We start from the raw sequence: 24,546 nt of genomic DNA on the forward strand, positions 1-24,546 counted from the left end.
GAGCTGAGCACGGCGCGGGTGGCAGCGACCAATGCGGGTGCGCGGAGGGGGCGGGGCTTGGCGGCGGGAGGCCAATGGGAAGGCGCCGGGGTGCCGCGAGGAGGCCGGGCGCGCGGGGCATGACGGCACCGGGCAGCGCGGGGCCGCCGCGCAGGTAGGGCCGGGGGGGGGCGGCGTGGGGGGGACCGGCGGGGGCCGGGGGTGCCCGGGGCGGAGCCGTGGGGCTCCCACCCCCCCCCCCGCTGCCGCTGCGAGCCCGGTGCCCGCCCTCGGCCTGCCCCCGGCCGGCGCCGCGCAGTGAGGGGAGCGCGGAAGCACCGAGCCCCGCCTCCCGCCCTGACGGGACGGACCGGGCCGGGGGGTCCCGGCGCTGCCCGGCCCGGGGACCGCTGGTTCCGCCTTGGCCGAGGGGTGCTCCCAGCCCCGGCGGAGGCTGGGGCCGGCCCCGGGCGCTGCCCTCGGTGCTGGGCGGGGGAGGATCTGCCCCCGGCCGGGGGCTGCCCCTCGGGCGCGCCGTCTCGGAGCCGGTGGAACCCGGTATCCCGGGAGCTGGGGCGGCCCTGGGAGCGAGGCCCTGGCTGTCGGCCCGGCTGTGACCCACCGGGCGCAGCGCCCCGGGGCGGGCCGTCCCTGGAGGGGGACACCCGGGTGCCCTGAGGGGCCCTGCGGCACGCGCGCCCCCGGAGCCGTGTCTCCGTGCCGGCCTTGACTTCCTGTCTCTCCCCTGACAGCGCTGCTCGGGACCCGCCGTTCCCCTCCAGCATCCTCGGCGGTGGCTCCGCTCCAGCAGCCAACACACGGGACTGAAATGACCTTGAAAGCCGGGAACAAGGGCAGCTCGGCGGATCCCGCCCGGGCTCGCTCGGGCCGAGGCAGCCCGGCCGCAGGTGCCTCCCTCTGGCTCTGATCCTCGGCTTTTAGTTTTGGGAGGCAAAATCCCGCCCTCCCTCTCTCCTGCCTCTGCCACGCGCTTCCCCCGTGCTCCTGCCGGCAGCGGGGAAGGGATCCAGGGAAAACCCAGCGCTGTTGGAGCAGCTCTGCACGGATCGTTCCCAGGCTGGAGCCCAGCATCGCGTAAGGAAAGGGAGATGTTGGTGCGGGGAGAGGGAGAAGCTCCGGGCGCCTCCTGGCCAAGCCGCAGCCTGGAGGCGAGCTGGGGGTCTCTGGAAGGAGCTGTGTGCCTCGGGACGGCGGGCGCGGGCCGGTGGTGGTTTCCCTTTGCTGGGAATTCCTGTGCCCACCGGCTCCGTCTTCTCTTGGGGGATCCACTCCCCGACTGTTCCTGCTCCTCCTGTAGTCCAGGACGCTCAGGACGGTGATTTTCCTGCAGGAGCGGCTTCCTGCTAAGAAAATCCCTCGAGGACAGCCTGGTTTTCTCCCTGTGCTTGCACTGGAAGTGGCTCTTGGCAGGGAGACCTCGCCATCAGCGCTGTGGAGCCCAACCCTGTCTTACCCTGGATCTCTATCCCTGATGTATCTGGGAGCCAGGACAGAGCAAGATCTGTTGAGGGCAACTGAGGTAGCTGCTGCAGTGTCTCTGCTGGGCTGTGGATGCTCCTCATAGCCCCCAGCCCCCCCCTGGAGCAGCCTCATCCTGGCACCGTGTCTGGGACCATCTTATCCAGGACTTGTCCCTGGCAGTGACCGTGTAGGGGAGGAAAAGCCGGGACAGGGCCATGGAGCATTCCGGGTGCTCGCCAGCCTTTGGCCAACCTCATTCTAGGGGATTTCTGTGTGTTTGGTGACCCTGGGGAGGGGTTCTTGGTGCCATCTCCTCAAGCAAGGGCACCTCTCCCCATCCCCTTTGTGGTGCCCCTTGGCATCAGCCTGGTCAGGGCTAAATCCGCTCTCCTGGATTAAGCGGTGGGGATTTAAGGGATGATGCAGGGGAAGCTGGAGCAGGCTGAGCTCTCAGAGGGAGGCTCTGGAGCAGGCTGGAGCCCCTTTATCCAGCATGGGGGCAGGGGGGTTGAAGGCTTCAGTGCCTCCGTGGTAGAAGTTTCGGCTTCAGGGCAGTGTGGCATCAATGTGGCATCACCATTTGGGACAGGCTGTCTGTCCCAGAGCCATGGCGTGGCTGAGGCATCAGGCAGGGACAAAGCCTTGGGTGCCATGCCAAGAGATGGTATTTTGGTGCTTCTTGCTGGTAGAGTCTCCCTTCTCTTCCAGACACATCCTTTGACCTGAGCTTCTCCTAACCGCCCCCCAAACCCCGGTGTGATCATGCCATCCCACAATGCTTGGGTTTGGGGACCGTGCGGGCAGCTCGTTTCCTTTGCACACACTGGTTGTGGGGAGCTGGGAGCTGGTTCTAAGCCTGGTCACTTGTATTCAGGTTTTCTGCAGCCCCATGTATATGTGCTGCATCTTCAGGGAGCAGTCCCTGTGCTTCCAGCTGGGATTCAGCCTGGCTCCATTGCATCGGGACAGTGTTTTGGCAGGCCCCTGAGGCTGCGGGCACACGGGGTCTTGCGCTGTCGGGGTGCAGCACCCCCATCCTGGGTTCTTCCTGGGTCTGTGGGGAGTCGCTGAGATGGGTTTCCCTTCAGATGAGTCCCCTGGAGCGGTTTCAAGGTGTGTCCGGGGAAGTACAGGCGGCAGAAGAGCCCCTCTGCCTGTAGGAAGCGGTTGGTACGGCTTCTGCCGCACTGCATCACCCCTGCGGGCACCGGGATGTGCTCCAGCTCCGTGCTGTCCGGCCTGCCTGTGCCCCACCTGCTCTGGCAGCCGAGCTTCTTCCCTTGAGTAGTTTCCTCTCCATATTCCGGGGCTGTTTCCGGGCTCCTCCGTGCTGCCGGGGCCTGTGGATCGCTGCTGCAGCCCCTGGGACCGCGCTCCGCTTTGGCTCTTGGTGCCAGCCGCGCGGCAGCAATCTCTGGTTGCGGTTTGCCGAGGGCGGATGTGTCACCTTTCTGGCCCACCGGGTGATAACCTCCCTGGGAGAGTGTTTGCTTTACCTGTCCCAGCTGATAAGCACCTCTGATAAAACCCAGGATAGCAAATAACAGGCTTTGAGGAGAGGGGAGGGATGAAAGGAGGGAGCTGGTGGCCTTGGCAAGGGCTCTGCCCTGGGAAGACGCTGTTTTGCCAACACAGAGGAACAGATCCTGGCCTTCACTGGTCAGGATCTCCGGGAAGTTTCATAAACCTCTGGCTCCTGAGGAGCGGCTCCTCTGTGGAGGGAGCTATGGCAGGAGGTGCTGCTCTTTGGCCGCGCGGCTGCAAGTGCCGAGGAGTTCCTGGCAAGGAACATCCTTATTTTTTCCTCCACATGACGTGGGAAGTCACAGCAATGTTCCTGCTGTCCTTGACTGGCAGATACCAACCACTGTGTGCGGGCTGGGACCGAAGGGAGTGCATTTATGGCTCCAAACCACACCTCTTCCATCTTTCCCTCTCCCCTGGGGGCTAACGGACTTCTCCTCGCAGTGCCAAGCCGATGCATGAAAAAGCAGCTCCCCTGAAGAGCCCCGAGCCCATGCACGGCCGTGAGAAGCTGGAGACATCCCACAAGCAGAGGAGTTTGGATTCCCTCGACGGCAGGTGAGGGGCAGCGGGGTCTGCAGTCAGATGTTTGCTCTTTATCGCTCCTGTTGTGACCTCCTGCAGCACCCCTGCTGCTTCCAAGCTCCCACCGGCTCAGAGTGGGCACAGGGGGTCCCCTTTTGTTTTCACTCTTACAGACTGGCAGGGAGGGAAGGGGGGGTTTGGGGAAGGGACCGGTATTCCGCTGCTGGGGGGATTTCACTGTCTCTAGTTTCTTCCTTCATTGGCTGGCGTGGTGGATGCAGATGGATGCCCCTGGGCCCATCCTCCTGCCGGGGCGTGTTCCCAAACTTCCATTTGTGCTTTCCCTGGGGAAACCTTGCCCTGGCTGGAGCTGCTCCTAACCTGTCCCTGCTGCTGCTGGTGCTCCTTCCCCTGTGCTAGGGTGTATTTGGGTACAGGCACCTCAATGCTGGTGCCTCCACCATCAGCTGTTACTTAACATCCAGATGTGCCTTCCCAGGGTCTCTCTTCCATCCTGTGCATCTTGCTGTGTCTCCTCTTGCAGCTCCCGTGTTTGAGGGAGCGGGTGAGACCTGGGGCTCCTCACTCACCTGATGGTTGTTATTTTGCCTTCCAGCCTCCGCCTGAATGAAGCCCTGAAGGATGAGGACATCAAGAAATGCCACCGGGAAGTGGTAAGTCTTGAGCTTCGTGAGTGAACAGCCTGGTTCCTTGGAGCCCGACCCTGGCCATTTGCCATGGAGGAGCCTGCTCCAGGTGTAGGGTAGAGGCTCCTGTCTGCATTTCCAGGGGAGCCAGTGATGGTTTCAACTGGTCTGTGATCTGCCTTGCAAGCACTTTCAGGATTTTCCATCCAGAGCAAAGGAGAGAGCAGAAATCTTGACTGCAGGCAGCTCAGTTCCCGTCTGTTTGAACCTCTTTGGTTGTTCAGATCGTGCCCAAAGTGGAGCTTTCTGGTCCACCTGCAAACAGGAGATGCTTTGGAAGAGGCAGGAGCAGAGGGAGGAGTTGTTCTGCCTTTCCCCACAAAGAAGTCAGAGAAGAAAAACATTTTGCTGATTAATCAGAGGCCCCTGTGGGGGTTATGGGGCTGTGCTGAGGCCGGGGAGTGTTTCTTGAGGGTAGCTTGGAGGTGATGCCACGATCCCCCCCCTTCCCCCTGAAACACCCCACCAGCACTCCCACCACTCTCCGGGGGGTGTCTGAGCCAACCCCAGGTGGTGCCGAGCCTTGATCCTCTTACAGCCCAGCTCATCCAGTGACGGGGTGTGTGGTGCAAAGGTGACCCTGTCACTGCGGGCAGGACAGGAGGGCTCTGCCGTGTCCCTGGGGAGCACCGGGAGCTCCAGGCAGGGGACACAACCCTGCCTTCACAGGGCTGGCTTACTGCACAGCTCCAAACTGCTTTGGAGCCTTTCCCTTATCCCCAGAACCTGCCGAGCTCCCGCGGCAGCCTTTGAAGAGACACCGGGAATATAAATAGCAGGATGGCGCGGTGTGATGGGCACGGAGCAAGTGCTGTCACCGTGCCCCGGATAAGGGAAGAGCTCGAGGAGGAGGAGAGAAGCCGCTGGGCAAGATAAATCGCCTGCGGATGAGGCTGGGAGAAGCCCAGCTCCTGGCAGAGGCTCCGCAGCCTCCATAGGGGTTGAGGGGGGATGTTTACCTGGGATGATGGCGCAGCGTCTGCTGGGTGCGGGATCATCTGAGCCTCCTCCAGCCCCTCGTGCCCAGCGTCCCCAGCCCGGTGGGACCCCCCTGCGCCGGTCCCAGGTGTGGGCAGAGGGTGGTTTTGTTGCAGGAGGGTGTTTTGAGGGGTCTCCTCATCAACGAGCTCACCGGATAACTTTGCTTTGCTTCCTTTTCAGGCCGCTAGCAAGTACAACTCCCAGTACCACAAGCTGTTCAAGGACATCCCCACGGAGGAGAGCGTGCTGAAAGGTGGGTGATGCAGTGAGGGACGGGCATGGTGGTGGCAGGATCTGGCCCATGGTCTGCCATGGCCCTTTGTCTGCCTTGCAGTTTGCTCCTGCGCGCTCCAGAGGGACATCCTCATCCAGGGAAGGCTTTACATCTCCCCCAACTGGCTCTGCTTCTACGCAAACCTTTTTGGGAAGGATATCAAGGTAACGTTGGGGCCGGCTCACCCCAGTGCCGTAGGGCTCATAGATGTGGCTACACTGCAGTTATCCCCTCCTGCACCCAAATAACCCCAAAATCACCATCAAAAGCCCCTGTGCTTTTGAGGGGAGTGTGGCTGCTCCTCCTCCTCAGATCACCCCTAGCATCAGCCTGGGGAAACCAAATATTGGTTTGGTTTAGAGTTCCCTGATGTAAAACCTCCTACAAGCCGCAGGAGCGTTTGAAGGAAGATCAAAGCTTTGGGGGGGGGAAGATTTGAATCTCTCCTGGCTTTTCTTCTTGATTTACAGTCTGAAGCTTCCCCGTTAGCCTTGTGGCTGATTGAGATCTTGGGGAGAGACGGCTTCCTTTAAAACTGGGCTGAAGAGCTGAACTATTTCCATCAGCCGCTTTAAACAAATACCTGATGGAGGAATGGGGTTCAACGAAGTCATCCTGCCACGGATACATCCTGCTTTAGTTTTAACTCTCCCTGGGCTTGTGGTGGGTTTCAGACTCACCGGGGGGTGTTTTCCCCATGTCCCTGCTGTTTTGCTTGAGTATAAACTGTCTCCGAGCCGAGATTAGCCCAGGGGGATGACGTGAGCTCTGATAAACCCCAGGCTGCTCTGCTTGGGGTGTAATTCTGATGTGTGCTGCGTGTGTGCCTTGTGAAGGAGCCTCCTGGCGCTCACCCCACCCTTGTGTCCTTTGTCCTCCAGGTGGTGATCCCGGTGGTGTCCGTGCAGCTGATAAAGAAGCACAAGACCGCTCGGCTGCTGCCCAACGGCCTGGCCATCACCACCAACGCCAGCAGGAAGGTAACACCGGAGCCCCGCCGCAGCCCTGCTCTGAGTTAGCTCTGCTTTGAGAGCAGGGAATGAAGCGATTCCAGCTGGGAATGGAGCAGTGCTGTCCGTGCTGGCAGCTGGCCAGGGCAAACACCGTGGCTTTGCTTTCGTTTCTGAATTTCACTTTGTTTCTGGGCGAAGCAAAGCCCAAGTGAAACTCGGTCGAGCCTGACAAATCCCCACCAGGCTCAAATAAAACCTTTAAACTCCTTTAGCACAAGCAGGGGAGGGGCTGGGGCTGGTGTTCATCCCAGCTGCTGGAAAGCTTGGATAAGGGGCTGAATTTCCAGCTGCTAAATCACAGTGGGTGTTGGCTGCAGTGAGCTGACGTGGTCCTGCCCGGTGTGTCTTGAGTCCTTGCCTGCTGGCAGCAGCGTGCGTTGCCCATCCCCTGCCAGGGTTATTCCCGTGGGGTTTTGGGAGGGGGTGATTCCTGCAGGATTTAAGCAGGATTTGGGTGTTCAAAGCAATCTGGCTGCAAAGCTGCTCTGCGTCAGGTGAGGTAGGCACTGCCCCGTGTCCCCTTGTGCCAACCCATGGGGATGTTTTCCATCGCTCCCGGCCCCGTTCGCTGCCACATCCCTCTGGGCTGATCCCGGGAGCCCCCACTGGAAGAGCAGCTGAGCAAGACTGACCCCAAAAAAATCTGGTCCAGGTTTTAGGTGGCTGCAAAAATAACAGCAGGGAGCTCCGCAGGGAGGTGCCTGCAGGGGGATGCGGCTCCCGAAGGAGGGGAAATTCAAGGGCAGGACGTCTCTGTCTGTCCCCTGCCTGTGGAGAGCAGGACTCGGGATGGGGGAATCTCTCCTGGCAGCTCCTCTCTTTCTCTTGCAGTACATCTTCGTGTCCCTCATCTCCCGTGACAGTGTCTATGATGTCCTGAGGAGAGTCTGCACGCACCTGCAGGTACCTTTCACCCGTGTTTTGGTGTCCACAGGGCTCTGCACTGGCCTCCAGGGCTGTGTTTCAGGGAGCAGAACCCTTCAACCCCCACCCCATCACGGCTTTAGACGCTCCCAAAGCCCTCCCTGGTGCCCTGCTGCCTCTTCCCAGCGTCCTCACCCTGCAGCAAGGGACGGGAGGAGGGACAGGAACCGTGCCCTGGGCACATCTTGTCCCCAGGAGCTGCCACTGGGCTTTTCTGGGTCATGGATGACAGAGGCAGAGCCCGGAGTTCCTGCTCTCTCCCAGGGCGTGTAGGTGAATTATGCATAATCCGGTAGCAATACGAGTTCTGCCACTGCGCACATCGGGGGCCGTGCCCCAGGGCTGGAGCTTGAAGGGGAGGAAAAACGGTACAAAGTCAAGGAAAATTTGAATCAAAATGTCTAAGGGGGGAAGAGCCCTGGAGCATCAGCCCTGGAGCTGAGGAGCAGGACTGCGGGGATCTCCCTCTCCTTGCCTTTGAAGACGTGGGAAGCAGTGCCGGGGCCCTTCCCCACCTGGCAGGGTGTCTGCTGGCTGTGTGGGGTGGTGATTCGGGTGACTCAGCTCCATTGCCAAACTGGGGGATTTAGCCTTTGAAATGTGCTGGGCTCTGCCTACATATTCCCGTTTCCCTCCTCACAATGCTTCATCCCCTCTGCTGGAAGCTGAGGCTCAAACAGAGCCGTGGCCCCATAGGGTTTTTGGTGATGGGAAGCAGTGATGCAGGGCCCTGTCCTCTGCCAGGTGCTGTTCTTTGTCCTCACATCCCTGTTAAGCAGCTGCTCTTCACAGACCCTCCAGGAAAGTCAATGCTCAGTTTCCTGGCGCAGGTTGAGGCGGGGAGGGGCAGCACCATCACCCCCGTTCCTTTCTGCTTCCAGGTTTCGAGTAAGAAGAGCTTGAGCTTGAAGGAGCTGACGGAGGAGCCTGATGCTGTGTCACTGGTGAGGGTCAGGGCGGCTCTGGGAGAGGGAAGGAGCCCTGTGACCTCCCCTTGGGTGGGTTTAACACCTTCCCAGCGCTGGTGAGCCAGGTCCAGTGTGGAGTTGGTCCCTCTCCCCTCAAGGCTGGCAAAGGTCATGTGAGGATGTGGCTGTTGCCTTCATAGTGCGTCCTCTGGGATGCTTATGCCCTGAGGTGGCACAAACAGAGGGGTCAGGAGGATGGTTTGGGCAGCCCATGGCTGAGCACGAGCCTCTTGCTCTCGGGGGTCCGTACAGAGATGGAAAAACTCAGAGCGATGTGGGAAATGCTGGCGCTGTGCTCCTGCTGGCTGATGCTGTTCACAACCATGAGCATGGGTAACAGGCTGGAAATAGGGTTCATTATCCCAAAACCTGTGGGGTGAGTGGGATGGCTCAGAGCCAGGAGGCTGGGCAGGGGAAGAGCGTGACCAAGGGAGCATGAGGGGTCTCATCCTGCTGCCTTTGGAGCACAGCAGGGCTCTGCTCTGCCCACGGTGGCTTTGTCCCTGGCCAGCAGGATGTGTCTTCTCCATTAAACATGGATGGCCCATCCCTGGCTCTGTTCCATCATGAAGCTGTGGCTGTGCTGGGCTATATGGGGACACTGGGCATGGTGTCCTCCATGGGCCGGTGGCCCTGTGCACCGGCTGGGTGCAGGAGGTGGCAATTGCAGTGGGCCTTGAGGGACAGGGCTGGTGGCATCCCAGGGGTTGAAGACACTTCTCAAGGGCTGAATCAGGAGTGATCCATGCTGGCAGCATCTCCCGGTGCCTCTGAGTGCTGCAGCCCTTCTGCAGCTCCAGCCCTGGAGACACACTAGCAAGGGAACCCCTCTCCATGTCGGTTACCACCCTGCTCCATTCAGTGCTTCTCTGGGATGCAGAGCCATGGGGCAGGTGAGGGGCTCTTGGAGGATGGTGGGAGACCATGCTGAGCTTCAGGGGGTGGAGGAGGTGGCAGTTGGTATTGGCTGCTGGAGAGGGACTGTAGTGACAGGACAAGGGGTGATGGGTTTAAACTGGAACAAAGAAAGTTTAGGTTAGATCTAAGGCAGAAGCTCTTCCCTGTGAGGGTGCTGAGGCGCTGGCACAGGGTGCCCAGAGAAGCTGTGGCTGCCCCATCCCTGGCAGTGTTCAAGGCCAGGTTGGACACAGGGGCTTGGAGCAAGCTGCTCTAGTGGAAGGGGTCCCTGCCTGTGGCAGGGGTTGGAGCTGGATGAGCTTTAAGGTCCCTTCAACCCAAACCAAGCTGGAATTCTATGATTCAGGGCAGGCATGGGGTATGTGGGCAAGTCCTTCCTATGGCAATAGGAACCTCCATCCCCATGGGACTGTTGTCCTAAGTAGCACCAGCTCCACCTTAGAATGCTGTTTTGGGTCTGCTGGTGTTCAATGGAGGTGCTGAATGTGGCCCCGTTGCTCCCCCGGGGCTGTTCCTGCAGGAGGTGATTGTCCCTGAGGGCAAGTGGAGGAAGGTGTCACCCGCTTCCCTGTCCCTGTCGCTGCCGGACACCGACTACCAGTGCATCCACCGGGCCTCCGTCAGCAGCCTGAGCGCCAAGGAGAGCTCCTTCACCTCCGAGGAGCCCCTGGTTTCAGGTGAGGACACGGGTTGGGCCCGGCCCCGCACCATGTGCTGGGTGTAAACCTCCACAGAGCCACCTTCATCCATCCCGTGCCCTCGTGGAGGGAGTTTCTGCCTTGCAGACGAGCAGGGTTGCGGCTGGGAGTCACTGATGGGGTCCTGGGGATGGGATGCGGTGTGGCTGTGGGGTCTGCGCCCTCAGCGTGTGCCTGGGAGGGGGGAGCAGCTGATCCCTGAAGGCTCCCGGCAGGCGGAGGAGCACGAGCCCCGTGCTGTGCTGCTGACCCTGGGCTTGTGTTCCAGAAAGTGCAATAAACACAGAGGAGGAGCTGGAGGTGGAGCAGAGCTGCGTGGCGGAGCTGAGGCCCTCCGACTACCAGCTCCTGAAGATCTTCATCGTGCTGTGAGTGTGCGGAGCCGCCGCAGTGGGGGGGGACAGGGGGTACACAACTGGAGCACTGGCCGCTGAGCACTTGTGTTTGTTCCTCTGCCCCCAGCATCTGCCTCCTGGTCGTGTCCTCCTCGTACCTGGCGTTCCGCATCTTCCGCCTGGAGCAGCAGCTCTGCTCGCTCAACCGGGACTACCTCTCCCGTGGGCACAGGAGGTGAGGGCCCCCCGGGACACTTCGCTGTGGGGGTGTGGCACCATGAGTGGAGGACCCGAGGTGCAAAGAGCAATGGCTCCGTGCCGTGTCCCAGGGATCCCTCCTCCTTTGTCCTGCTGTTGGGATGGCTGAAGGTAGACCCCAAGGTGTCATCCCCATGCGCTGGACGATCCCATCAGCTGCTGGTTTGTGTGACTGAGGAAAGCTCTGCTGACCCTGAGACTTTCAGCCCTTGGGAAGAAGCTTTACTAGTGGGTTTGGGGCTGGTTTCTGGTTGTAGGAAGCACTGGGGTGGAGCCGGGCTGTGCCCTGAGGCTAACATGACCATGGGCATCATCAAGGGATGGACATAGGATCATAGACTCACAGAATCAACCAGGTTGGAAAAGCCCTTTCAGCCCATCCAGTCCAACCATTCCCAGCCCTGCCAAGGCCACCACTAACCCATGGCACTGAGGCCTCGTCTCCACGCTGTGTGAACACTTGCAGGGACGGTGACTGCAGCCCTGCCCTGGGCAGCCTGTTCCAATGCCTGAGCACCCTCTGGGGCAGGAATTGTTCCTCAGCTCCATCTAAACCTGCCCTGGGGCAGCTTGAGGCCGTTTCCTCTTGTCCCATCCCTTGTTCCTTGGGAGCAGAGACTGACACGAGTGGGTTCCTTGGGCTGGGGACATCGAGGTGACTCCCTTGACATGCCCATGGGGTCTGGGCATGGTACCTCCATGGCCGCTGTCTCACCCATCTCTCTGCTTGCAGGTGACCGTTGCCCCCCAGCGCTGGCTGAGGATAGACGCCGGGACGGTGTCACCCCATGTACGGATCCCGGTGCTGAGTCCTCCTGGCTGTTGCACAGGACCTGGTTTTCCCTCAGCCGGTAACATGGGACCAAGTATCTTCTCTCTTCCTCCTGGCACCTGCTCCTGGTGGGACCTCTTGGCCAGCTCACGGCCACCGGTGCCAACTCCCCATCCCACTGGAAACCTGTTTTCTCCCCGGGATGCTGCTGTGCTGTAGCACTGGACGATGGCTCAGGGCTGCTGAGTGGTTGGACCTCCCCTTAGGACTTGCTGCTAAAATGGGTGCTGGTTTTTATCCCAGGCTTGGATTTTTCCTGTTGAAAGATGACTTTAGGCTCACTGGGAACCCAAGACATGGGGATTTGTTGCCGCTGCTGCTCTGTGTGAAGCCCGGCAGCGGCTCTGAGCTGAACCTGTCTCTTTGTTCCCTTCTCAGTACCCCTGCGACCGCAGCCGGAGGAACAGCCCCAGCCCTGGGGGTGTGGAGGGACAGGGAGAAAGGGGCCACCAGCCCTGTGGGGCAGCACCCAAGGGTGGGGATACAACTCAGCCCTCCCCAGCTCTGCTGGGCTCTGTACTGGCTCCCAGCCCTTCTCTCCTGGAGCACCGGGCCATCTCGGGGCGCATGTGTGTGTGTCTGTGTCCCCTGCAAAGCACTTTAGGGTCCCCCAGACCAGGCGCTTGGTGCCGGACCAAGGCTGCAGTAGCCCGTTCCCCTCATTCAGGCATCCCAAACGGAGCCTGTGCCTGGCACTGGGGAGGGTCCCGGATCGCAGCGTGGCTGTGCCCTCGTGGAGCCGAGTCCCGCAGGGTTTGTCCCACCGGCTCCCCCCGGAGCACGCTGGGGTGATTCCTGTGGGATTCCTTTCGGTTTTCTTTCCTGTTTTTTGGGAACTACAAGTGCTGATGGGGCCAAATCCCTGCGCCCGGGGCAGCGCTCGCTGCGCTCCCGGGCCCAGAACGGCTTTTAAATGAAATAAACCCAGGATTTTCTAGCACGTCGCTGTCTGCTGCGGAGCCGGGCACCCCAGCATCAGTGCTGGCCTGGTGCACCTTCACTGGCTGCAGCCTCAAGGCGTAGGTTACATGGGGACAGCCCTGTCCTTGGGTGGGTTTGGGAATGGATGCCTTCGCCTTGTTCTCCCTTTGGGCCAGCGCTCGTTGTACCTGGGGCCGGATGGACGCTGGTGGGTGCTCAGCAGCGTTTTTGCACGCTGTGTGTCACCCTGTGTGTCACCCTGGCCATGCTGAGGCTGGGGCGGGAGAATCCGGGTGGCTTTTGCGGGACACGCAGAGCCGGGGGAGCTGCGGGTCCAGGAGACCCGGGTGCGGTTTCTTCACTAGGTGGCAGCAGAGACTGCGGGATGTGGCACTTGGGCTCTGGCAGCGCCTTTCTCCTCCTCCTTGAGCATCCGCAACCCGAATTCCCCCTCCCACCAAGCCCGGCCCCTAGCGCAAAATGCATGAAAATGAGTGAAATGCAAGGAAACAACACAGCGTGGAAAGCCCCAGCGGAGGTGGTGGTGGCCAAGGGGGGGGAAGTGCGGTGGTGTCACCCCATTTTTTCGGGAGGTTTAGTACCCTGGAGTGCTGAGGCTTGGCCACGTTTCTGGCCAAAGCTGCTGCTCCAAAGCCCTGGCGTTAAGAGGACTGTTGAAGCCTTTGAGTTTGTGGGTGACCAGTGGATGCAAGGTGCCATCCCACTGCTGCTCCATCCCCAATAGGCACTCACCCTGTTCAAAGGGGTTTGGAGTTCTTTTTTCTAAACCCAAGCTGGTGCTCTACGGGTTTAACCTTAAAGTGAGGTTTATGCCCCCAAAAATGAGGTTCAGGATTGGGGGTTTCTGGGGCTTGTGTGCCCAGTGTGGTTCTGGATGCTCTGCAACACCCAGTACAAACCAGGTGCATGGGGGTCCAGCCCAGGCCTGCTGTGTCATGGTGGTGACAGACCCCTCAGCTCCTCTGGGGTTACCCAAGGGGTGGGACAACCCGTGGGTGCAGTTGGCTGATGTGGAGGAGGTTTGGAAGAGCCCCTGGCATGGTTTGGGGGGGAGTTCCTGCTGCATGGCCCTGGGGGTGTTCTCCAGCCAGTGTTTGCCTGCCTGCTCGTTGTGTGTCGGTGCTCCTGGTGACGCCCTGCTGGAGCTTATTTGCTTTTCTTTGTGTAAAGAAATGCCACGTAAAAGCCTCGGGTGCAGGAAATGTCCTTGGGTGCTCCCCATGCTGGCTTCTGCCCCGTCCCTTGGGGAAAAGGAACATGGGGTGCACCTGCCCTCAAGTCCCCCCGATGCTCCCCATTGCACCCACTGTCCTGCCTTCCTCCCTCCTCTCTTCCCATGCTCCTCCCTAGCTCAAACCAACCCCTAAAGACAGGATTAGGTGATCAAATGTGCCTGTGTGGCTGCCTTACTGTCACACGAGGTGCTGATGGAGCTGTCCCTGGGCTCGCTGGCTCTCTGAGGCTGATTTCTGCCCAGTTTCACCCACTGCAGGGCACAGAGTGGCCGAGAGGCCGCTGCAAGAGCCAACAATCATCATGGCCTTGATACCATTGCACAAGAAGGAACTGGCACAAAGACAGGGTGATACAAGTGCTCAGCTTGGTTTGAGTTTTATTCTGGACCTGGAGCAGCAGTGACATTGCTCTGGGAAAGCCGCAGAGTCCAAAGTGAATCCCCTTCATCGAGCGGCTCAATCCCGTTTCAACCCTCTCCAGGCTTTTCAACTCCACCAGAGCACAGAAGGGTTTTTCCACGGAGTCTGGAAAGGATGGATGGGATGCTCTGACCCACTGGTGGCACTGCAGGAAGGAGGGGAATGGCCCTGACCCTTGCTTCGCTCCACTGCTGGCACCGTGTGTTTCCTCGGGTGTTTTGGAAGAGCCTGGCTGTGGCTACTTACCTTTCTCTTAGCAACAAGGGAAGTTTAAGCCCTTCCTAAAGTTCATTGCCGTGGTGCTGGTACACACACACTGGTGGGCCCGGGCTGGCAGTGTGATGGGTGAAGAACTCCAGGGTAAAAACAATCCTTCCCCCTTTCCTATTCCGAGGGCTCTGGTTAACCTCATTTCCCTGCTGCAGCCGGTGCGCTGGGGTGTGGTTGCTCTGCTAGACACTACCTGAGCAACCTGCTCCTGGCTCCTCGTGAGGGTAGAGCTTACTCCTTACCCTGCAACAACATCCCAGATTAATCTTTATTTTCCTTACTGCTAAGCCCATCTTTTCACAAGAGGATCTGCTGGGAGATCCCAGCCACCAGCCAGCGCAGGAGGGAAAGCGTTTCGGTGCAAAGGGTATTAAGGACTTCTTGGGCTTCAAGCAGACCGCAGTTATCTTTGGCTTTTATAGCTCAAACTCTGTCCTTTTGTTCTCCCTGGTGTGTTTTTTTTTCTTTATCTCAAGTAACAGAACAGGTTTTGTGCTGGAGGAAGCAGCACCTGAGTGCTGTGAACGCCAGCAAGGGCTGGGGAGCAATGTGGAACCTCCCCAAGTGGAGAGGACCTGAAATCCTAATGAAAAACACGAACTTCAAAGAGTGAGTGTTCCTTTTCATCTCAGTCAAGTTCCCTTTCCTAGGACTGGGTTTCTCAGCTTCCTATTAATCTTCCAGCGGCTTAGAGTCAGGTTTTAATTTGTAGTAAGAGTAAGGTGGGGAACAGAAAAAAGCTACAGATTAGGAGCACCTGTCTGAAGAAAAGTGATTCTCTTTTTGCCTGGTTCCTTAATTAATCATAGCATTTCCTTTGGAGTCTCATCTTTTGACAGGTAACAGCTCAGTATCAGGTTTTTGGGGGGTGAAACAAATCCTTGGTGCTAAACCCCAGACTGCTGGAATGCCCCTAGTGGGAGGCACAGATAAGAAGCAGCTGTGAGAAAGCAGTTGGGGGCTTGGTTTTAAGGGGCATTTGCTAAACCTGGCTTGGAGCAGCAATGCCTGTGGCCAGTTAAAGCCACCTAATGAGGGCATGGTGTCTGCTGGGCAAAAGGTGGAGAAGTCTCTTTAGCAATAACCTATTTTGCCACAGCAGTTAGTGTAAAACTTCACCACGAGAGGAGGGTTTTCTTTGAGAGCAAAGTGACTTTTCATGTTACAAGTTCGAAGGCCAGTGATTTCCAGAGGGGGCTAAGGCTTTTTCAGGAGGAAAGGGGTGTTTGGGGGTCTAGCCATGCTGGAGGGGTTACATTCTTCTTCTTTGGGACAATAATGTGCATGGGCATCTCCCTCAGGCACTGGGGGTGCTGCCTCATGGATGGGGAAGGCAGTTTTTGGAGGGTTGGAGCTGCATTTCCATCACTTCTGTGCCAGTTTCGTGATGAGAGCTTTCCACTCCGATCTCTTCTGTGTGATGTAGGAGGGGGTGAGGAGCTGCAGCAAAGGCTCTGGCCAACCTCTGAAGTATCCCTGACACAGAGCCTCTGTGTTGCAGATCACGTACATCCCACAGTCATAGCTGTTCTGCTGGGCAGGCGCCTTCTCCTCCACGAAGGTTGCTTTGCCCCCTTTTTTGCCCAAGAACGCCTCCAGCTTCCCTGCCACTTGCTTGGCATGGACAGAGTTGCATTTACTGTGGGAATCGTAATGGGCAAAGCACTTTTTGTCCCTGAAATAAACCAGTAAGCTCCAGTGGGTGCCCCCAGCGACCTGGTTGGAGTTGTCATTGATAGGCAAGAACACCAGCTTCTTGTGGAGAAGGTCCAGCGGTTGAAGGAATATGGCTATTTCTTCCTGACTAAGGGCACACTTAATGAACTGAGCCACTTCGGGGCTGATAAAACAAACCTGATCACTGAACTCTTGGAACTGGTGGTTGGCGAAGTACTCAAAGGCAAACCCAATGATGTGATCGTTGAGCCAGTTTGGGGGATCCAGCAAGGCCACGTCTGACTGCCTCAGCAAACTGTCCATGTAACTGAGAACAACAGGGTCCATCCTGCGCTCGTCCGGGCCACAGCACTCCAGGCAACTTCAAAAGCTGAAACGTAGAAAGGGAAGAGGAATTAAGGAATTGGGTCAAACCTGGGACACAATGCAACTCAACAGACATCTAGAGGTCCTTCTCAGGAAGCTGGAAGCAAAAGCCTGGGTTTCCCACATGGGTATTTGAGGGACCAGTGTTTGAACCATCTGCCAGAGGATAACAGCTCCTCATCTGCAGTGTGTGATGGGTTGAGCCAGGCTCTTTGGCTGCTCTAGGAGCAGTGTGTGGCTCCAATTAGATAAGTATTTCATCATTATGATCTTAACCTCAAAGAGAAGTGATTTCAAAGCAGTTCCTGCTGGGGAACTGCAGGCACGCCTTCGGTTCTCAGCTTAGTGCATAAACCATATGCGATCGAGGAGAAGTCAGCTGGTGTCTTGGTGTTTCAGTGCTTTACCTGCACAGTTGCAATCGCTGTAACTCTTTGCATCACGGGTATTCCATACACAAAAGCCTTTCAGGGCTGTCTGACAGGCAGATGGTCCCTTTCACCCAGCAGATAGTGCCACAGCTCAGTGCCAGATGCATGACCTGTTCCAGGAAAACCCGCTGGCCCGCCAGCACAGGAGGCAGGGCAGTGAGGAGGCAGGAGAAACAAAGCAAAACAAAGCAGTTCCCTACCGTGGGAATCTTTAGGACAACCTTGCTGGTTGAGATCTCAGTAACTCAAATGCCACTGAGGCTGGCTGGGCAGCAGAACACCTATTGTTGTTTTAACTTGCTCAAGTTTTGCTCACAGAAGGAGAAAGCACTCGTGTGTGCCCTGAGGGGTGAAGATCCCTGCAGCCTTCCACTGGGGATGTCCGCCTGCCAGCAGAAGTGACTGCTTTCCAATCTTTTACTTTGTTATTTGTCCAGGCTACAGAGGCTGCTTATCCTCAAAAAGGCACCTGGAAATCCAAGTAGGCTGTAGCACTCCTGTTTGAGGACATACTCAAGGGACTTCCATGCAAGACTTCTGACCCTGACTAGTTTCCCTTTATCAGGTTATTTGAGTATCCAGTAATTCTGGTCTTCCTAGCAGTCATGGAATCAAAGAATGGTTAGGAAAGGACCTTAAGATGATCCTATCTTACGTAATTCCTTTTCAGAAGCTGCTGCATTTGCTGCCTTCGTATCACAGGGGGATTAAGGTGTGTTTCAGAGCACCAGGACATGCTGATCAACAGGCAACACAAAACACTCTCCAGCACTGGACTAGGACTTAGAAGGAGATGTTCAGAAGAGAAACTGATTTAAACCCCCTATATCAGCCCTAGTTTTCCTCTTGCCGGGCTCCTCAGCTGCTGCGCTGCACTATCAGACCCTGGTAACTTCTCTCCTTGCCAGGACAGGGCTAGAAATGCTGCAGCCAGGGACAGTGATGACATGACTTGGTTTGGCCTCACCCTTTCCTCATCTGTGCCAAGAACAGCATGAAAACATCTTCGGATTTCCTAAAGCACCGTGTGAAAACGAGCAATGATAAGATCATCTAAATATGATTCCCTATAAATAGGGGAAATAAAAAAGATCAAGTTGTGTTGTTTACAGGTTAGGAAGAAGTAGATTTGTGCCTCTTATCACAATGTGAATCATGAAAAGCTATCATTCCTGGCCAGGTATGCATAAATTAAGAGAGATTTATCTCTAAAACATCTTGGCAAGGTTACATCACATGTGATTTGTAAATACCCGAATGGATGAAGCATGCTGCATGTGTAACACGTCGGAAGGAAGGGCTGAGGGCGAGTATCTGGAGCTTGAAAAAGCTAATAACTGTTTGTGTATGGTTGATGGATCCGAGAGATGCCAAGCAGCAAGAGTCACTGCAGAGGAAGCGGAGCAGTCACTGGTATTTGTACTGAGCCAAACACAATGGTATTTGGATGTGCTTCCTCCGTTAATGAACTCAAACTATTTCCAGGTTTGTGGAGCAAATCCTTTGCAACAGCCTGCAGTAGAAAAACAAACCAAACCCCAGACCAAGTCTCAGTAACTCCATAGCGTGCCTGAAAATAGTCTTGTGTAAAGAGCAGGTTTAATGGGGTCACTTCTGGCACATGCCCATACAAGGCCCCGCATTTTCCTTTACTGTGTGGGTTTTCTGCTTCATCTTCTCCTAGGGTTGTATGAAGCAGTAAGCAGCCTTCCATTCCAGTCCAAGTGGGATTATAGGCTAGGGAAGGAAGCGTGTGTCCTGTGTTCTGTTCATTTTCCACTCTGCAGGAACATCGTTTGGGTTATTTTTTTGGTTGAGGAAAAAGAAAAAGAGACATTTGGCAGCTTCTTACAGTCAGGAAGGGAGAATGGTTATAGCAAATGCTTAATTGCCACTAACTACTACTTTTAATTTTATTGCCATCTGGTATTTGCGAAGCTGGTTGTGAGCTGTGCAGGGTGACTCACCACGTGTAGCACACAGCTTAAAGGAAAACCCTTCGCAGGCTGCGATGCCTTTCAGAGCCACTTAAGGTAAGTGGTGAGGACTGGGAAAGCGTAGCAGAGCTGGGAAAAGCTGTTTGGGAGGTTCCTTCATTTGGGAGAACCTCCCCATTAAACTCAAGATGAATCCACAGAGAAGCTGGGATGTGGATCTCGGGCTTCTGATGTTAAGGAGTGTTGAAATCCAGTTGCAGATCACAGAGAGCTCTGCTCAGACACAGCCAGAATTTGCTTCCTGGAGGCTCCGGCACACTCTGTTCAGGAGTTTTCATCAAAATAGGAATAAATAGTGATGCAGGCCCAGAACACTTGTTGGAGGCTGCCAGCAAGAGCCTTGGTTGTTTTATTTGCATATTCATAGTTGGAATTTGGACAAACTCTGCGTAACCCTCAGTGCCTTGCAGAGATATTTGCTGCCCCATTTCGAGTGCTAAAACAAGAACACCGGGGAGAGAAAAAGGAGCATTTCCATCAAAACATCATCAAGCCCACTGAGATGAAACCACTCCATTTATGGATTTGAAGATGGTGCTGTCTTGCAATGCCTTGCAACATGGCAAGACATCAAGTTTCTCTCGTCTTGAGGTTGTAACAGTTTAACAAACGAACTGCTGCCGTTAGTGCAAGTTTGCTCCATACACTGATGGGAGCACTTGGTGCCCAGGACACGAGGCAACGCCTGCGTTTTGTAACCCTTCACAAAAATAACCCAAACCTGTTGTTTTCACAACATTAAAGCTGACTTCCTTCTGCTTGTGATTGGTGCCTTGCACTATGAAGGCAACGCTTGAGAGCCAGGGAGTGCAACTCCTTAGTCACCGAGTGTAAATAGGCAGTGATGGAGCAAAGAGTATAAATTAAGGATGAATCAGATTCCTAGAGTCTACTTTAATAAATTAAAGGTACTAAGAACAGCCAGAGGCAGTATTTGAGGGCACCACGTCACTAAATTCCTGTCTAAAGAATATGAAGGTAAATACAAGAAAACACCTGAAAGATTATTCTTTACTGGGGAAGAGCAGGATGGACAGAGAAGTTTTCAGCAGCTTGGCTGAGCTTATTGTACTATCAAGAATAAAAGGCCCCATGTTTTCCCTTTTCACTGGAAACACCAGTAACACCATGTCAGCACTCTGCATAGTGGTTTTGTTAATCATCAGACGGGGAACATCAGTTTCTGTGTATCAGTGTGAGCTGGGCCGGGCCACCTGCACCCGAGTCTCTGTATTCACCTGTCTCCTAACAAAGCCAAAGAAGAAACTTGAGCAAAACTAAACAACTCAGCCAGAAAAGAAGCACAGTTGTCTACTCTTTCATTAAATATAAGCAATCTCTGTAGCCTAGAGATTATAGTTCCTGTATGATAAAAGAACAGAGCCTTGGCAGGTTCAATGCATCCTGAAGGCTGGACTTGAGGAACACATTCAAATTCCTGTATGCACAGACAATGCCCGAACCTTTCAATCCCCAACAAATTCCCCAAACCAGGGGTGTGCAGCTGCTCTGCACAGCCAAGCTCCAGCGCCCTGCTTCGTTCCACAACATCTCATGGGGCAGTCAAGCAAAAGCCAAAGGAACTACACCAAACCAACTGTGTTTTGCTCCCCAGGGTGGGGTTGGCCAAAGTGTTAAGTTTAAGAGATAAAAAACCCCAGTAACTGGAATGTGTGAGGATGAGGCTGCTGGAATAACGATGGGATAGCCCTCAGCTCTCTCACCAACAGGACATTAAACCAGGCGCTGATGGATCATGTTCACCTACTTGGAGAAAGGCTTTACCCAAGTGGGACATGCTGGGAGGGAAAACCCTTTGCCTGAAAGACAAAGACCTAAAGGCCGCAGGAATTCAGTCATGAGAAGGAATTTGGTCAGAGCAATGGCTTTGGGTCATCGCTGCTCATGGAGACGTGACCCAGGTGATGTGCTTGCTCCCGAGCTTCTCCCACCGGCTCGGAGCCGGTGCCGGCCGGGATCAGAGCCCGGTGCGGGTTCTATGGAGATAAACGAGAATGAAGGGGAGAGGAGAGGGTTCCCCGGGAGCAGGGCCCAGCCGGCAGCACCGCTCCCCGCGAGCCCGCCCAGGCCAAGCTGCGTGCGGGCAGCCCCGGCTCCATGTTTACCCATTTTAACCATTTTACCTCAAAACTCGCGCTGAAGCCTCCGGCCCCCCAGACCCTGAGGGCACGGCGACCACCGCCGGCCCCTACCGACACTGCTGTTGCCATGACAACCCGCGCCCCCCGCCGCTCACCTGCCGCCTCATTCCCCGCTCGCCCTCCGCCGAGCCGGCACGGGCCGGTTGCTGCGCGCTGCCGTAAAGCCGCCAGCGCTGCGTCGTAACGAGCCGGCTGCCTCAGGCTGTGCGCAGGCGCGGAAGGAGGGAGGGCGGGCAGGGAGGCGTGGTCTGAAAGGGGCGGGGCGATGGGCGGGGCGATCGCCCTGCCTCCGCCTCCCCACCCCTCCCGGGCGGCGGCGGGTGCGTGCGGGAAGCGCGCGCGGGCGGCGGGAGCGCTCGGTCCTGCCCTGGCCCCCCCCCCCCCCCCCCCCCCCTCCATCGCCTCAGCAGCGCCCCCTCAGCGGGAGCCCCCTCAGCGGCCGCAGCGGGCGAGGGATGCGCCGCGCCCCGGCACCCAGGTGAGAGAACGGAGCGGAGCGGGGCGGCGGCGGCCCCCCGGTGTCCCCGGGTGTGAGGTGGGAGCGGCGGGCGCGGTGCCGCCGCTCGGGGCCGGGGTGGCCGTGTCCCGCTCGGCGTGAGGCGGGCGCGGGGCAGCATCGCCCGGTGCCGGCGGGAGCCTTTGTTCGGGAGAGCGGGCGAGCCCCCCTCCGCCCCGCGGCGGGGCAAGATGGCCGGGCCCCCCCTCACGCGTGAGCGGGCGCAAGGTGCGGAGCGGGCCCCGTCCGCGCTGCCCCACGCGGGTCCAGCGGGGCGGCCGGGCTGGAGCTCCCCGCTGCCGGCGCGCTGCTGCCGCACCAGCCCGGGCTGGGCTGGCCGCGCAGGACGCGAAGGCAGCAGCCTGAGCGGGGGGGATCACCCTTCGTGCCCCCACTGTCACCAGCGGGCGGGCGGCGTCCTCCCCGCAACACCGCACCCCGAGCGGGGCAGCAGCCCGGGTGCCCTGCGATGGGCGCTGCGGACAGGCACCGGCGTTGGCAGAGGAGCGGCCCGTTACGCCACGAACCGGGAGCGGCGTTCCCCATTCCCACCCCGCCTCATTTCTGGGTTTAGCGCAGGGTTTGGCTCGCTCCCGGCACGCCGGACCTTTGCGGGAGCGCTCCTCTCCGAAGGCTGAAATAGTCGGTATTTCGTTCTGGAATTTTCCTAAATGTAGCTGAAACCGCCCTTGTTTTAATCCCCCCCCCCCCAAAAAAAAAAAAAAAAAAGAAAACCCTCCGACGTGACTCGCGGTAGGACCTGCCGTGAGTTCAGAGCCGGGCGTTTTGCCGCCCTTCTGCTTCTAGCTCAGCTTCCTCCTCCGTTTACGTTTTCGTATCCTGAAATCAAGGGGAGATTCATAAAGTCAGAGCGTGAGCTCAGCAGAAATCATGGCTTGCACATCCCTCGCCGCAGCGCGCTACCCTGCCCATCGGTGTGCGTAGCGGCAGAGGAAGGAGAGTGCTGCTATGGGGAGAAACCCAGCTAAATTGGTAACAAAGCGCTTTGTAAGAGATTGTTGTTGGAGAACAGGTTCCTGGCCAGCTCGAGCGTTTTCCCGACTCTTTTCCTGGGGGAGCGCTAGGAAATGACACGGGAGCCTCGTCCCTCCGGAGGAGGTGTGTGTGGACGCGGTGGTGACAGGCGGTGAATGCGTAAGCGGGACCTTACTGGGCTGAGCTTAACCACAGGCACCCAGCAAACACGGGCTGGGGTCAGAGAGGCAGCGTTATCTCTGAAGAGCATCTTCTTCAGCATGTCACCCTGGAGTCATGCGATAATCACGATTTCCCCTGCGTCCTTGAGTAAACTCATCCATTTCGGTGACTTTCCTCATTTTCTTTTTCTTTAATTTTTAGAAATCGAATCAAGAGGCTTCTATTTCCCTTATGGAGGCTTTCCCAACCTTTTCTCTTGCTCTTGGCCATGATTTTGCATCCCCAAGCCCATTTTGGAAGCTGTTGGTTCGACTGCTGGCAGTAGGGAAACAGCAGTCAGCAGTGGTGGCACACTAAAAAGCTTTTGTTTCCTGGGCTATCAATGATGATGCAACTTTATATGTCTATATTTATTTATTTATTGCAACCAATACACAGATCAGAATGGCTTTAGAGATGTTTTGAAAGGCCTTTGGTCCGTCAGTGGTGCTTCTGAGTAATCTAAAGAAACATCTTTATTTGAATTCCCTGATTCTCTTTATGTTCTAAAGGAATATTAAAATGCAGGCTCAGTTTTTGCAGACCGTGCATCTGAGTTATTTCTTCTGTGCATCCACAGCTCCAGTTATGATTTATAAAGTTCATGGTTTTATATATTTTTCTTTTTTTTGGAGGGGGGGTGGGGGAGAGCTGGATTTTAAGATTTAAAGGTATCAAATGGCTGACACAACATCTGCTGTTGCAGTATCTTGCACAAGCACAGGCACAGCTGCCATCTAAAACTCAGACTCGCCAACGTTTGGGATCCTTTGCTGTGAAAATCAAGCCATCTAAATGTTTCATGCCTAAATTATTTTTATCTGGGACGTTCATGGTACTTTTAGTGCATCACGTTGGCAAGAAAACCTCTGGGAATGTAAAGCATGTGAGGTCAGGCTCTTGAGAAACGGGAAAGCTGGGGTTACCTGCGCAGCCTTCATTTAGCTTGTTATGAAGTAGGGCTGCACTAGAAATCCTAGTCATTCATGTATGCCACTTGATTTCTGTAATGACGGCATCCAGCTCCGGATAGAGGAACAGATTGTGCCTCTGCATCACCCACAAGTCAACAGGGGGAGTAATGGGAGCGCAGGGATGGTGCTGGTTCCTCCGCTGGTTGGTACCACCATCCCGCTTGTGAGGAAGACTGTGGTTCACCATGACAGCCTTGGGACCAAGCACCCCTTAAAGCCTTAAATACTTGGAGTAGCGCAACGGCGGGTAAATGTGATCTGAGAGTTTCTAAAGCCCTTTGGGGTGGCCGGTTTTGGTGGGTGTAGCATGGCTGTTCTCTGCCAGATTCTAGTTCTTGATCCAAACCGTGCAGCTCTTCAGCATAATTCCTTAAAAAATGCATTTATTCAGGAGAAAACCAGGTCGCTGAGCCACTTGGAGTGTCTGAGCTGGTCAAACTTGATTTCAGGAATTCCTGCATCCCGTTGCTTTGTAAATAAAATGGGATTGCAGTCCCACTTGCCTGCCAGATCCTTGAGAAGAGCTGCTGTCTGCGGGAAGGAACCCCACTGGTTTTAGATGTGGGTTTTCTTTGCTGCCGCATTGCCCCTGAGGTTCAAGGACCCTTCGTGGTGTAGTTAGTGAAGCCCTCAGCCTGGTCCTGGGGGCTGGCTCCACAGGGCAGGCTGGGTGCAGGTTTTGGCTTTAGAAAATGTGTGTTTTGTGTGTGTTGAGGTTAAAAAGAGCATCTTGTTTCCTCAGTCTTGGGTCCTGTGTGCTCACGTTTGCTGAACTTTCTCTTGAGTGAAGGGGATTTCTCTCTTCTCTAAATGTAAACATGAGCATAAATATTTAAAGGATCATGGCTTAAGTTTGGGAATTGGAGACTTTCTCCAGCATTCCTCTGGACAAAAGCAGCATCGTCAAGGATCTGGGGGTTGGCTGGGTAGTTCCCTGCTCTGGGAAGAAGCTTGTTAATGG

General features: G+C 56.4%; 3 protein-coding genes and 1 long non-coding RNA gene across 14 annotated transcripts in view; 2 read left to right on the forward strand and 2 right to left on the reverse strand.

Annotated features, from left to right (window-relative positions):
- Window positions 1-64: 64 nt before the first annotated feature.
- GRAMD2A (GRAM domain containing 2A) lies at window positions 65-12,358 on the forward strand. Of its 4 annotated transcripts, XM_061447376.1 has the most exons (13): window positions 65-154; window positions 732-1,074; window positions 3,430-3,543; window positions 4,127-4,184; window positions 5,379-5,451; window positions 5,533-5,636; window positions 6,354-6,452; window positions 7,317-7,388; window positions 8,291-8,353; window positions 9,816-9,972; window positions 10,262-10,361; window positions 10,456-10,563; window positions 11,320-12,358. In XM_061447376.1, the coding sequence occupies exons 3-13, from the start codon at window positions 3,440-3,442 to the stop codon at window positions 11,321-11,323; spliced, it is 942 nt and encodes a 313-aa protein (XP_061303360.1). In that variant the 5' UTR covers window positions 65-154; window positions 732-1,074; window positions 3,430-3,439; the 3' UTR covers window positions 11,324-12,358. The 4 variants fall into 4 exon arrangements, with proteins under 4 accessions (XP_061303360.1, XP_061303362.1, XP_061303359.1 ...); XM_061447378.1 differs by lacking the exon at window positions 65-154 and having other exon boundaries at window positions 669-887; XM_061447375.1 differs by lacking the exon at window positions 65-154 and having other exon boundaries at window positions 670-1,074.
- Window positions 5,819-6,242, reverse strand: LOC133266165 (uncharacterized). The gene is made up of 2 exons (XR_009742263.1): window positions 6,153-6,242; window positions 5,819-6,055 (listed from the first exon to the last, which is right to left on the reverse strand). It is a non-coding gene; the product is annotated as an uncharacterized LOC133266165 (long non-coding RNA).
- A 1,597-nt stretch (window positions 12,359-13,955) lies between the features above and the next one.
- SENP8 (SUMO peptidase family member, NEDD8 specific) lies at window positions 13,956-21,148 on the reverse strand. 3 transcript variants are annotated; one of them, XM_061447380.1, is made up of 2 exons: window positions 21,014-21,148; window positions 13,956-16,332 (listed from the first exon to the last, which is right to left on the reverse strand). In XM_061447380.1, exon 2 carries the CDS (start codon window positions 16,287-16,289, stop codon window positions 15,651-15,653), a length of 639 nt encoding a protein of 212 aa, XP_061303364.1. In that variant the 5' UTR covers window positions 16,290-16,332; window positions 21,014-21,148; the 3' UTR covers window positions 13,956-15,650. The 3 variants fall into 3 exon arrangements, with proteins under 3 accessions (XP_061303364.1, XP_061303365.1, XP_061303366.1); XM_061447381.1 differs by lacking the exon at window positions 21,014-21,148 and adding an exon at window positions 20,901-20,994; XM_061447382.1 differs by lacking the exon at window positions 21,014-21,148 and adding an exon at window positions 16,960-17,196.
- Window positions 21,149-21,267: 119 nt separating this feature from the next.
- The window catches only part of MYO9A (myosin IXA), a 191,414-nt gene continuing 188,135 nt past the window's right edge, over window positions 21,268-24,546 (forward strand). For 2 of the 6 annotated variants that reach the window (XM_061447406.1, XM_061447407.1), the window contains exon 1: window positions 22,190-22,737. The gene's annotated coding sequence lies outside the window, so the exon portion shown is untranslated. Of the gene's footprint in view, window positions 21,397-22,189; window positions 22,738-24,546 lie in introns of those variants that run through there. The other 4 variants (XM_061447409.1, XM_061447410.1, XM_061447405.1 and 1 more) reach the window with 3 other exon arrangements.

The sequence above is a fragment of the Pezoporus flaviventris genome, unplaced genomic scaffold, assembly GCF_033815535.1.
Source record: "Pezoporus flaviventris isolate CSIRO_AGI_PZ_B2104156 unplaced genomic scaffold, CSIRO_AGI_Pfla_v1 ptg000006l, whole genome shotgun sequence".
Classification (NCBI taxonomy): domain Eukaryota; kingdom Metazoa; phylum Chordata; class Aves; order Psittaciformes; family Psittacidae; genus Pezoporus; species Pezoporus flaviventris.

Coding starts and splice junctions, on each gene's coding strand:
- GRAMD2A (XM_061447376.1), top strand. CDS start 3,440: ATGCATGAAAAAGCAGCTCCCCTGAAGAGCCCCGAGCCCATGCACGGC. Junction 5,452..5,532: donor GGAGGAGAGCGTGCTGAAAG/GTGGGTGATGCA, acceptor TCTGCCTTGCAG/TTTGCTCCTGCGCGCTCCAG. Junction 9,973..10,261: donor CGAGGAGCCCCTGGTTTCAG/GTGAGGACACGG, acceptor CTTGTGTTCCAG/AAAGTGCAATAAACACAGAG.
- SENP8 (XM_061447380.1), bottom strand. CDS start 16,289: ATGGACCCTGTTGTTCTCAGTTACATGGACAGTTTGCTGAGGCAGTCA.